This window comes from Zootoca vivipara, chromosome 9 (assembly GCF_963506605.1).
Source record: "Zootoca vivipara chromosome 9, rZooViv1.1, whole genome shotgun sequence".
Classification (NCBI taxonomy): domain Eukaryota; kingdom Metazoa; phylum Chordata; class Lepidosauria; order Squamata; family Lacertidae; genus Zootoca; species Zootoca vivipara.
This window is the reverse complement of record NC_083284.1, coordinates 55,423,187-55,436,969: the sequence shown is the minus strand read 5'-3', so window position 1 is coordinate 55,436,969 and position 13,783 is coordinate 55,423,187. Positions and strand designations below refer to the sequence as shown.

The 13,783-nt window shown below is 43.2% G+C and overlaps 1 protein-coding gene across 2 annotated transcripts in view; it reads right to left on the bottom strand.

The window, feature by feature from the left end:
* KIT (KIT proto-oncogene, receptor tyrosine kinase) overlaps positions 1 to 13,783 on the bottom strand; it is a 95,677-nt gene that overhangs the window by 46,627 nt on the left and 35,267 nt on the right. The window contains exon 2 of one of the 2 annotated variants that reach the window (XM_035113018.2): positions 7,218 to 7,469. The exons of the other annotated variant lie outside the window; for it this stretch is intronic. Within the exon in view, the coding sequence (XP_034968909.2) occupies positions 7,218 to 7,469 (252 nt within the window). The remainder of the gene's footprint in view (positions 1 to 7,217; positions 7,470 to 13,783) is intronic. 2 annotated transcript variants of the gene reach the window in all.

The following is a 13,783-nucleotide window of genomic DNA, read 5'->3' as shown; positions in this document are numbered from 1 at the left end:
AACACTGAGTATTGATGAATATACTGAGTGAATAGTCTTGTGCTAGGGTTGGATTTAATTGTCTTGTGGTCCCCTGTAATTCTACTTGTTTGTTAAAAAGTGGACTTAGCCCTTTTACAAGCAGAGCTACAGACTCAGGCAGTCACAGAGTCTGATTTCCTTGGAACTATCAAGATGTCCTTTTTCTGAAATTTAGGCAATTAAAGAACTCTTTACTAAAGAATCCTTATCCATTTTTAAATCATCATTGTGATGCTTTCTTGCATAATTGAAAAACAAGAAAAAACTCCTCTGGGACTCATTTTTGCTGGGACTGTCCTCAAAACTTTATAAATTCACCTCCAAGTGTACTTCAGACATTTATGACCTGAAAATAACAGAATGAAAATTATGAGGATGTTAACTAATGGGTTGTCAGCTGAGTGGGCTCTGAGCCTCCATGAACATTTCTCCTGATTAGCCTTTCCCAACCTTGGGTCCTTGGATGTTGTTGGACAACAACACCCATCATCCCTGACCACTGGCCCCAGTAAAAGGGGGGTCTTTTACTACCCACTTCATCCTTTCCTCTTGTAAACATCTGATCTCTCTGCCTGTCTCTGCCTCTCTGATCTCTTTGCCTGTCTTATGTCTTGATGTCACTGGCTAATTAGTTCTCTGTTACAGTGGGCCTCTTACGGTCACATGTGGTACCCACATAGACCTGGTCCAAAATCAGAAGCTGACTGTAATTGGCTCAATTTCTCCTAATGTCATTAAAGGGCTACTAACTTTATGACCTCAAAAAAACCAAGATCATGCCCACTGGTCCCATCACCTCCTGGCAAATAGAAGGGGAAGAAATGGAGGCAGTGAGAGATTTTACTTTCTTGGGCTCCTTGATCACTGCAGATGGTGACAGCAGTCACGAAATTAAAAGACGCCTGCTTATTGGGAGAAAAGCAATGACAAACCTAGACAGCATCTTAAAAAGCAGAGACATCACCTTGCCTACAAAGGTCCGTATAGTTAAAGCTATGGTTTTCCCAGTAGTGATGTATGGAAGTGAGAGCTGGACCATAAAGAAGGCTGATCGCTGAAGAATTGATGCTTTTGAATTATGGTGCTGGAGGAGATTCAGAGTCCCATGGACTGCAATAAGATCAAACCTATCCATTCTGAAGGAAATCAGCCCTGAGGGCTCACTGGAAGGACAGATCGTGAAGCTGAGGCTCCAATACTTTGGCCACCTCATGAGAAGAGAAGACTCCCTGGAAAAGACCCTGATGTTGGGAAAGATGGGGGGCACTAGGAGAAGGGGACGACAGAGATGGTTGGACAGTGTTCTCGAAGCTACGAACATGAGTTTGACCAAACTGCGGGAGGCAGTGGAAGACAGGAGTGCCTGGCGTGCTATGGTCCATGGGGTCACGAAGAGTCGGACACGACTAAACGACTAAACAACAACAACAACTTTATGACCAGATAGATTTGGGGAAATGAGAAAAACCTCCAAAAAGCATCCAAAAAGAAGTTCCGCAAAATTAAAGTCTTATAACACTGTAATTATGACGAGGGATTTTGAATTAAGTCTATAGATAGATTGGGTTTTTAGCCAGAAACAGACTTAGTTGTTGCTCATTATTGGCAAACTGTGAGGCCAAAGGAAATACTAAAATTGTCTCCTTCTGGAAACTGGTGAGGTATTTTTATGTTTCCAGGAGAACAGAGCAAATTAAATGAATGGAATTACTTTAGTTATGCTTTCCAGCTCATCCTATTGTGTGTTAGCAAGCCCTAATGGGGGAAATAAAAGATCACAGAATGTCAGAATTCCTTTCATAGTACAATTTCCTTTTGTTTATTTAGATTTCAGTATGAAATGGAGCCTACACAGTTAAAATTCACACTTCAGTACATTACCATGAATAGCTTTTTCCATCTCATTCACAAGCAGAAATTCCTATGGAAAGTGTTAGGAGATCCCTCCGTAACAGAATAGAACCTTAATAGAAATTATTTTAAAAGGTAAAGGTACCCCTGACTGTTAGGTCCAGTCACGGACGACTTCGGGGTTGTGCGCTCATTTCGCTCTATAGGCCGAGGGAGCCGGTGTTTGTCCACAGACAGCTTCCGGGTCATGTGGCCAGCATGACAAAGCCGCTTCTGGCAAACCAGAGCAGCGCATGGAAACGCCGTTTACCTTCCCACCGGAGTGGTACCTATTTATCTACTTGCACTTGACATTTTGAACTGCTAGGTGGGCAGGAGCTGGGACCGAACAACGGGAGCTCACCCCGTCACGGGGATTCGAACTGCCGACCTTCCGATCAGCAAGCCCAAGGCTCTGTGGTTTAGACCACAGCACAACCCGTGTCCTAGAAATTATTTTAACTCGTAGCAAAGGCTTATCCCATCTACTGCAATCCTTAAAACACCTTAACAGACATACTCCCCCCCCCCATCCACAGGCTCGAGTCCACTCTGGCACCCAGCGCTTGCATGAACAGGATTCATTATTCCCATCAAAGGCTTTACGATGCATCTATATGCATGTGCAGAATTGCCCCCTCCATAAAACAGGGAAGCCACCTAATGCAGGAAGCGTTCTGTCTTCATTTGGGAGTACTTTTTGAGGTAAAACGCTGAGAAAAGTTTGATTCTATGTTACTAATGTGGGGTGGCTACTGATTTCCTATCTGTGGATGGAACCTGCATCACACTGGTAGCATTTGCATGATGAAAACACATGGGACGTATCAGTGAGAGAGATGTAGCACCAACAGAAGAATTTCCCATATGAGCTGTCCCAGGGATGCAGCAGCCACTCTACGCTTACCACCTTGCTGAAGCTAAGCAGGTCTTAGTCTGGTCAGAGCTTGGATGAGAGACTTAATGGGAACCAAAGGCCAATTTGGGTTCCACAATGGAATAAATATGGCATATAAATGTAATAATATAGGACAGACACTCCATACTCCCTGTTGTTGTTGTTTAGTCGTTTAGTCGTGTCCGACTCTTCGTGACCCCATGGACCATAGCACGCCAGGCACTCCTGTCTTGCACTGCCTCCCGTAGTTTGGTCAAACTCATGTTCGTAGCTTCGAGAACACTGTCCAACCATCTTGTCCTCTGTCGTCCCCTTCTCCTAGTGCCCTCAATCTTTCCCAACATCAGGGTCTTTTCCAAGGATTCTTCTCTTCTCATGAGGTGGCCAAAGTATTGGAGCCTCAGCTTCACGATCTGTCCTTCCAGGGAGCACTCAGGGCTGATTTCCTTAAGAATTGATAGGTTTGATCTTCTAGCAGTCCATGGGACTCTCAAGAGTCTCCTCCAGCACCATAATTCAAAAGCATCAATTCTTCGGCGATCAGCCTTCTTTATGGTCCAGCTCTCACTTCCATACATCACTACTGGGAAAACCATAGCTTTAACTATACGGACCTTTGTCGGCAAGGTGATGTCTCTGCTTTTTAAGATGCTGTCTAGGTTTGTCATTGCTTTTCTCCCAAGAAGCAGGCGTCTTTTAATTTCGTGACTGCTGTCACCATCTGCAGTGATCAAGGAGCCCAAGAAAGTAAAATCTCTCACTGCCTCCATTTCTTCCCCTTCTATTTGCCAGGAGGTGATGGGACCAGTGGCCATGATCTTGGTTTTTTTGATGTTGAGCTTCAGACCATATTTTGCGCTCTCCTCTTTCACCCTCATTAAAAGGTTCTTTAATTCCTCCTCACTTTCTGCCATCAAGGTTGTGTCATCTGCATATCTGAGGTTGTTGATATTTCTTCCGGCAATCTTAATTCCGGCTTGGGATTCATCTAGTCCAGCCTTTCGCATGATGAATTCTGCATATAAGTTAAATAAGCAGGGAGACAATATACAACCTTGTCGTACTCCTTTCCCAATTTTGAACCAATCAGTTGTTCCATATCCAGTTCTAACTGTAGCTTCTTGTCCCACATAGAGATTTCTCAGGAGACAGATGAGGTGATCAGGCACTCCCATTTCTTTAAGAACTTGCCATAGTTTGCTGTGGTCGACACAGTCAAAGGCTTTTGCATAGTCAATGAAGCAGAAGTAGACGTTTTTCTGGAACTCTCTAGCTTTCTCCATAATCCAGCGCATGTTTGCTATTTGGTCTCTGGTTCCTCTGCCCTTTCGAAATCCAGCTTGCACTTCTGGGAGTTCTCGGTCCACATACTGCCTAAGCCTGCCTTGTAGAATTTTAAGCATAACCTTGCTAGCGTGTGAAATGAGCGCAATTGTGCGGTAGTTGGAGCATTCTTTGGCACTGCCCTTCTTTGGAATTGGGATGTAGACTGATCTTCTCCAATCCAATCCAATCCAATCCATACTCCCTGACTACTACCAAATAACGAACAGAATATTTTGCAAAGAAAATAAACTCTCAGTCCCAGATGGACAGCATGGATACTTTTTCTTTATGCGCAACTTCACAGAGCAGAAGAAAGAAATCAACAAACTGAAGGCCAAAAGTAATTCAAAGACATCAACCAATAAATGAAGATGAATTTCTCCGTTCAACTGAGCACACACAACCAAGCACCACAGAAAAGTATTGCAGACAGTGGTGGGAATGGTACCAGAAATGCACTACTAAAAATGCTTCCTGGTTCACACGTATTTCTGTTCATCACTTCCTGTCTTACCGGTACATATATGAATGTAGTATCACAGTTCTAATAGCACTAATCAGATGTTTCAAACCATCTCACATCACAGAAGCAAAGTTTTCCCATGCAGTAAGTTCACACATTCAACTGCCCTTCAGGATTATTGGAAAATCAATGAATGAAAAATTTAGTGATCTGTACACATGTGTGAACCAGTCCTTAAGTGTTATCAGCAGCAGATTTAAAAAAAAAATAGGGAAAACATGCACTTCGCTTTTGGCGGTGCTTCCATAAATCCCTTTAGTAAGATAAAGGACCACAGAACAGCTGCCCACAACTCATTAGAAACTCATACTCCAGATCCTCAGCTCCCTTATTTCTTGATATTCTAAAGATGTTTGGGCTTTACTTGGACATCTTTCCAATCTGCTCAAGGAAAAAGCCCCAGCTTGAACATCAACAACAGGAACAACTGTGTCTCAAAGGGATCTTTCTGGAGCCTTCTGGCCCAGAACAAATCCCTGAACCAATGTTTCAAAATACTGTGTTACTAGACCTCAAGTTTTACTGGAAGTTCTGTCCTGTTTCCAGTTTCAGTTCTGTGGCAACAGCCTTGGGCTACTCAGTAGAAAGGGGAAAGCATGCTACTCAGATGTGCCTCTGATGACTATCATACTGTATATACTGAGTTTTATCCTTCAAAACAAGTTTCATCATTGATCCTTGGTTTAAACCCTATAAATACCGAGGTTAAAACTATTGGGCAGGGTTCACTGGTTCAGCAGTTTTCACCTGGACCTCAGGGTTTGTTCAGATGTACATCTTCAACACTTGATGGCTACAACCTTACTAGATCATACATATGTGTGAATCAACCACCACAGGTATTTCACTGCCGAGATGAACTCCAGTACCTTTTGGCGTTACCTCCATCCATTGCAATGTTTGTCAATGGAGTCAGCTAAATCCCTAAATCCCTAAAGTGGCTCACGTGAGGAAATCTGCAGAGCAGATACTTCTTCATAGACACTATGGGGTTTCTCATCAAATGACAATGAGAAAAAACTGTGCCTGATTATCCTGAAAGAGAGGAGACACAGCAGAAATAGTGCTGTTATGTAGCCACATGATCAGGAATGAATAATGAAGCTACAGACTGCTAAGGACTGTGGCCCCCAACTGCAGGATCCAATAATTTACTTGTGGTAGGTGATACTACAAGTAAGTTCTCTTATCCTACAGCTCAGGGATGGCTAAGCTGTGGCCCTCCAGATGTTGCTAGACAATGACACCCACCATCCCTTAGCCATGCTGGCTGAGGCTACTGGAAGCTGCAGTTCAGAAACATCCTGAGGACCACAGCTTGGCCTCTAGGTGGATCTTCACTGTCCAGCCTGATACAGGTGGCTACATGGTTAGTTGAACTCCATCTACTCTTCTTTTCCACAACTATGTACCTATGAACACATGTACCTACCTAAATCATACAATCCTCTTTTGAGGCCCAGATCTCAGCATTTGCGCTGAATGAAGACAGTTGGATAACTACCAGGGAGAAGGCTTTTTTGGTGGTGGCACCCTGGTTGTGGAACAGCCTTCCCAAGGCTAGTCACTATCTTTCAGACAGCAGGTGAAGACTTTTTGAATCACCTCATGTTGTCCATTCCTCTCTGTTTTTAAATCTGTGTTTTAACTTAGCAGGTGGGGTGAGCTTTTGCTTTGCTGTGAAACTTTCGATTTTCTTGACTTATTTTGCATTTTCATTGTTTCATTACTTATTTACTGTCGGTCATCAAGAGAACTTTATGTTATAGGGCAGCAAACAAATGTCATAAGCAAACAAGCATAAACGAAACTGTGGAGCACGATGGAACTAAAACTGATTCAGCTGCTCCCAACCGGTATCTGAGCTCACGTTTTCTTTGCTGGCATAGATCCAGCCACCCATCTGGTTGCCAGGAAGCATCACAATTCAAATTATTATCTATTGCACATGTCTATTTGCAGGCCTCAAGAGCAAAAAGACTGCATTTTTTAATGTAAAAATGGGGGGAGATTATTTTTTGTGGAGGGGGGGGAATGCCCATGCTTCATAGGAGGGGGAAGCCTGTGATAGGCAGATACCCTGAATTAGTATACATGCACCACAATCCCATGCACATTTGCTCAGAAATCCCACTGTGTTCAATGGGACATGCTCCCTAAAAAGCGTGTTTAGGATTGCAGCCTAAAAGGCTCATTTCAATATGCCCTTCGACATGGCCCTAAGTTTCCAGAAAGACAAGCAAAGGTTTTATGCCACATCCATCTCTGGGATGCTTCTTGGGAGCAGTTGTTTGAGGGTAATGCGGTCTTAGATCAAGACTGCCCCATCCTAGAATAATGGATAACAAGTAGCCTATACCGAAGTTTCAGTGATAGTTTAACTGGTACACACCTAAGCATTTGTTCAGACAACCTTGTGGTTGCAGCAGGTATCTGAAGGGTTACACTGGTTTCTTAGGATGTGAAAACATCATATCAAAAGCACCAATGTGATCAATATAAATGGAAGCACAAGCCAAGTTTTAAGGTGAGGAGGAAAAAACAAACAATAATATTTACCTTTAACAAAAACATAAATTGAGTTGTTCAATCCCTCTTTGTTTATACATGTATATGTTCCTGTGTGGCTTGCTTCTGCTTTAGTTATGTGTAACTCCTCCTTTTCTGATGATCTGAGGGGCTTTCCTGATGGGTCCGAACTCTGAAAATCCCAGGTCACAGTGCCACCGTCACTACACAACAGCTTAAACTCTTGTCCACTATTCACAACCCAAGTGGAAACTGCTGGAATAATAGAAGGTCTGGTACCACCTGCCAAAAATAAAATTTAGTGTTTAGTGTTTCGTACATTTCCTTTCATTGGTCTTTTTTTTAAAAAAAAAATCATGTTGTACAAGCCTACGTCAGTTTGATTTTATTTTAACTTCTTTTCAAAACACAATTCAAGTATTAAATCATGGCTGGTGACTGAAATTTCTTGGCTGCTAAACCAGGCTGTTTTGGTGCTCCCACAGCGGGTGGGGGGGGGATCTCCATGAAGACAGTCCCCGATATATCAGGAGTGGAAAGAAAATATCTGATTTTGGGGTGGGATTAAATATTTTTGAACAAGGCAAAAATTTCAGCATCAGTCTTCATTAGGAAACACATGCCCTGAGGCTACATCACAACATAGCACCATTACTCTGGACATTATGCTGAGAAAGGAAAAGATGGCTGCCCTCATGGGCAGCCATCTTCTTTTCCATTCAGTTCCGTGGTAATGATCTTTTATCATGATGTACTGTTATTCCCACTGGGCATCTGTTTTCTAATGAAGATGGATGTTGCTCGGCTGAACAATCTTGGCGTAAGTTAAAGCTGCAGAAAAATCTGCTGTTGGTTTAAAAAAACTGAAAAGAAACTTATCATCTGCTGCTTCATCTGGACGGCATCCCCCTTGCCACAAAATCATGAGAATCTCTCCCTTACACTGAAAAGTTTTAGAAAGTGCCTTCCCACCTTCACTCTGAAGGTGAGGAAGGACTTTTAGTATAGCTTGATTTTTTTGTCCAGCTCCTCCTTCAAGGCCAGGTTGTTAGAAATCCAGAAACATAAAAAACAATGAGCTCTAAGAGATATAGTGACATCAGCACCATATATTTAAAGCACATGGCATCCCATAAATAACCCTGGGAACTGTACTTTACAGCTAAGAGTGACACCTTTAACAAACTACAATTCCCAGGATTCTTTGGAGAAAGCAATGTGTTTTAAATGTATGATGTGAATGTGAAGGAAAACTGACCTTTTATTAAGCCTTGCTAGTCTTATGTACAATTAAGAGGACTTATCTATAAAGACATCCAAATTATTGTTCTTTCATCCATTCTTTTTCTTTTTTTTCTTTTTTGAATATGGAAGAGTGGTATGTATCCCTCAAGGTTTTACCTTCACATTATGCCTACATGCTAACAAAGGAGGAAGAAATCTAGCTTTCCAGCTTCCCCTTCTGGCATTTGAACATCTGTAAGATATGCTCTCTGATGCTGTGTGGCTCTTTTTCATTACCCTACCCAGAGAGGTCAGCGATTGAACCTAGGACCTTTTGAATTCAAAGCACACGCTCTCCGACTAAGCTACGGCTCTGAATCAAAGGGAGTTAAATTAATTCTGGCCATCTTGGGAAGGTCTAAGTTCAAGTGCCTGAGTTCAGCTACGGTGTATGTCTTATCACAGTTAAGCCACGCAAACAGTGTATGTTCCCTAGAAGGGGATGCTATGGGAATTCTTTTCTTTTCTTTTCAATAGATAGTTTAAATCTGACAGCTTATGTATTATCATTTGCTTATGATTTGTAGATGCCCACAAAGTTTTTAAAAAAACCAAAAACCAGCGTAGCCCCATTTGGCTTACAGCGTGCTCATTTGATACCGACAGTAAGAACAATTCAATTAATTAATTATTGGGGGAAAAGTTGATTTTTCACAGCATTAGGGACAATGCCATCGGCTCAGCCTGCAAATGAAGTTATGAACTTGTCACACCGATGCCAGATCCTGGGGAGCGCCTGGTATTGCAATCTCTCCCTAATATTTAGAGAGGCATCCAGCCTTTTCCACAGGCAACTTCAACAACAACTACAGTGGAACCTTGGTTCTCGAACGCAAGCCGTTCTGGAAGTCCGTTCAACTGACAAAACGTTCAAAAACCAAGGCACGGCTTCCAATTGGTGCAGGCACCCCAGAAACAATAGCTGACAAACCGCATTGGATGTTCGGGTTTCGAAAACCAGAACACTTACTTCTGGGCTTTCAGCGTTTGGGAGCCGAAATGTTCGAGTGCCAAGGTGTTCGAGAACCAAGATTCCACTGTACAGGGAAACACTATAAATGCATGAATCAGGATTGGCTGAGCCTGAGCCCATCACTCAACCTAACTCACCTCACAGAGTTACCAAGAGAATATTTTTAAAGTCAGTTTTTAAGGGGGGGTTATATATATGTGACACGAAAGATGGGAAAGTATGTATCACTCTTATTATTTCTATATTCATTTTAAACTCTTTCATTCTTTGGAGAAAGTTTAACAGAAGCACATGCACACACTAAAACATTTTGAATCCCCCCCTCCAAAAAAAATGCATATTTGCTTTTCTTTCCATGCATGTGTTCCTTTTATTTTCTGCTTTGGCATCCATAGGGAACAATAGTTTTCTTTCACTCTGTGCAGCCATGATTTCCAAGTCATACATTCAAAGGCTTCTGTCGGGCTTACAATGAATCTTCTCTTCTAAGCCACCATACACCTCTAACAAGGTACTCAGCATACGTCCCCCTGAGAAGAATGAATCCAAAGTCACAAGACCGAGAGCAGCATTTGCAGTTCATCATGTGCCCATTCATGATTCCAAGAAGAGACAGCAACAAAACCCACTTTGTGGTATTAAAAGAAACACACACCGCACATCATGGGAACACAAGAAGCTTCCTCAGACCAGTGGTCCATCTAGTTCACTAACGTCTACCCTACATGAAAGACAGATGCTCTACCACTGAGCTACGGACCTTCAAAATGCCACAAATCACTTCCGGTTCGTCGCGGCGGTGAGAAGGACGCAGGGACTTCGCGTGCCGAGGTCCCTGGCTTCTCGGAGGGGGGGGGGGAAGTCCGCAGAGCGAGCGGACTCCCCGTAAAAGCATCGGATAGAGAGTTCCGATGACTTAGGCGTCCAGCGGCTGCTCCGTTTGGCGGATCCCCCGCCGCCCGAGAGCTCAATAGAGCGATCGTGAGCCGGCGGGGTTGAACCGCGGGAGCCATTTTGGGCCACATCTTACCTCCGGGAGGCGAAGCTCTGAGTCCTGACCCGGCAAGCGGCGGATTCTTCCGATTTAAATTAAAGATTTCCAAAGAAGTAAGTGGAACTTTGATCTGGATTCTAAATTTGCCGATTGGAAAAATAGGAGAGACTTTAAAGTAACGGAAGTCGGTCTCTTCCTAATGGGAAACTGGGAGGCGATTTAAAAAAAAAACCTAAGCCGAACAACGAAAGAATTTGGAGTTGTGGACCCGAGAGGGAAAAAAAGACTTTTTTGGAACCATCTCAGCCCCCGAGTCCGGCACCCCTTGAGGCACAGCGGCATTAAGGGGAAGAGTGTTTTGACAGCTGTCAAAAGCTGTCAAACTGTCAAAAGACCGGGTGGATTGATTGCATTGTTGAACAGCTAAAAATTGTTTGAAAACGTGATAGAACTATTTAAATTGGAAGTAAGAACGGATTTGGGATTGAGTTATGAACTAAGGAAAAGAACAGCCAAAATGGAGTCGATCGTCTGAGAAAGGAATTTTCCAGTACCCATTGTTCCCTACCCCCTGTTTATCTGCGGTTACAAGAAGTATGAAAACAAAGCTTTCTCGAGCCTTCCAGGAGACTGTGTTGAACTATTTGCTGTCATGGGAAGACTTTTACAAGGAACGGCAACATCTCAACTTATCACCAGTCGAGACCGAAGTCCAAATCCAGGACTTAGAGGATAATTTAGATTTGGAGATTGCTGAATCTGAGACTGTGTGTGAGGAGAAACAATTGGATGAAAGGATTGAAGAGGACTTGGACTATGACAAATTTGTTTGGGATGAAGCAAAATATGATTTCCAAAAGGAAGAAAAACAAGCAGAAGAAGAAGATGAGAGGCAAAGGAACTTAAAGACTAATGGAATTAAAGATCCTGGAGGGGTTAAAATGTGGAGTGGTGTTTTTGAGGGATGGGAAGGACAGGGACAGGGGGGGGCAAAGGTCTGGAGATGGATTTGGGAAAGAATGGGTGTGGGGTAAAAACTTTAGTTAAAAGGTATCGTTTTGGTTTTTGAAAGACGGTTTTCGAAATCTTGGCATGATAATGGAAACGCTGAACCAATTAGGGGAAAAAGACTTAGGGAGAGGAGATGGAATGTAAAAAAGAAAGGGAAAAAAGTTATGTTTTCTTAAGGGAGCATAAGAATGGTTTGGGAAAGAATTTTTAAGTTATTGTAAATTTTTGTAAGTTAAGTGAGGTGTTTAGGCAAGAAAGCTGCCTACCCCCCTCTCCTTATTCTGAGGCACTCAGTGGCAGGGGGTGCCCAGATGGGTGAGGAGGAAATGGAACCTTGGAAGTGCTGTGCCCTGCGGGTTCCTCTTGTGGCAGGAGGGGACCTGTGGGAGGGCAGCATGAAAAAGGAGGAGGATTGAGTTAATATTATAAGATTAAGATTTGAAACTGAGTTGGAAAATTCGCCACAAGTAATCAGAATTTGTTAGGAAAACCATGAGGAAGACTATCGAGGGAGTCGCAATTAAAATGTTAAAATAACAAGAACTGGGAAGTTTCAACTTTTCCCAATTTTCTTTTTCTTTTTTTTTTCCTTTTTTGTTTGTGGTGTTGTATGATTATGAAAGAGTTGGGGGATGCAAATCCCCATAACTCCTTCCTCCCTGTTCTCTCAGTGGCAGGGGGGGGGGATAGGGGGGGAGGAGGGAGGGGGGAAGCTGAACTCAACTCACAATTGGACCCCTTTGATTCTTAAAGCACACGGGTTCCACTGGTGGCAGAAGTGGACCGGTGGGTGGAGGGAAAATGAAGGGACAGTGCTATATTGTATGTTTTGTTTGTGTCTGTCTTTTTTGAAAATCAATAAAAATCTTTAAAAAAAAAATGGAACACAATGTGTGACCCACCAAACTGAACAAAGACATGCAAGTGACATGACATGTGTCTGTCAGCTCTCCTGCTTTTGATGTTACAGGCAAACTGCTGCACATTCAATGGGCGGCCATTCAACCTGGGGTTAGAAGCAGAAGCAGAAGTAAAAAGCCGCTTTGCTTTAATAAACACCCCCCCAGATGAATCGCTTTACTTTCCCCCTTCATCGGCCACCTTGTTTTAGAGGTGGGGTGATTATGCCCAATTTGGGAGCCAAAGTTCAAAACAGGGTGAAAGCAGTCCAGCCCTAGCTCAAATATAAGCTTGGCATTGGACATAGAAAGACCCAAACAATTCTAACCCCCAACCCAGCAGGACTGATCACACACAATGCTTCTATTCCAACAGCCCCAAAAATGCAAAACCAAGTACTGGCCCGATAGAGAAAGATGCCTGTAGAGGTGAAAAGTCCTCCCGATGACTCAAGAGAAGCAAGCACACATATGATGAAGACTAGAAAATGCGGCACAGGACCACTGATAAACATATTGCACATCTGCTATGATATAGACAATATGCAACCTTGGCAGAGGAATGGTATCTTCGAATGAAAATGCAGTGTACTGTAATTATTACATCATGGCAATATAGTGCAGTGAAGAGGAGTAATAGGGCTGCGATCCCACATGGGGCTTAAAAACTGTACGAAAACCAGCAGAACTTGAGTGCATATAAATGCCTGTAGCCTTAGAGACCACATAGAGAAATCTCCCAATTATGGACTTCCAATACCAAAAAGGAAGAGAACACAATGCAATTGTATGAGAAAAGTAATGGTGATCAGGGCACTCATCACATTAGTTTGCTGATGGCCTCATCATAGTTCCATGATCTCAAGAGCCATTTACTGCCCCAACTGATACTGGTGACACCAGCACCTTGCCCATGTGTATGTGCATCCTTAGACAACAGGGAGTTAACTATCCTCAAGAACCATCGGAGGTACCAGCTCCTGCTGTGGGATTGCAGCTTTGCCTGCTGCAATATCTCAGGACTGCGACAGTAGCATTTACTATATTAAATAGCACTTCACTACTGAAAAACAGCATGTTGGATATCAGGAACAAAATTACCTTTTTAATAAACATTTGAGATTTCTTGCTGTAGAGCAGGGGTGGGGAGCGGGTGTTGACCTCCCCCCACTCCTGTGGGCCACTTTGACAGGTGGTCAGGGCAGGTAAAAAGAAGTGGAGTTTGCAGGACAACCCTCACTTTAAGCAGAGGTTGTGTTGAGTGTCAAACTTAAAAGGCACCAATGCAAAGCCCTGCTTGCACACTTGAATACTCCTGCTTGTGCCTTTGCAGCCACAACTTTACCTGCCGCACACCTGGCATCATTTATGGCACCAGGGGCAGAGCAGGTGGCCAAAACCTTGGGGCAATGGCCTTGTGGGCCAAATTAGGAGC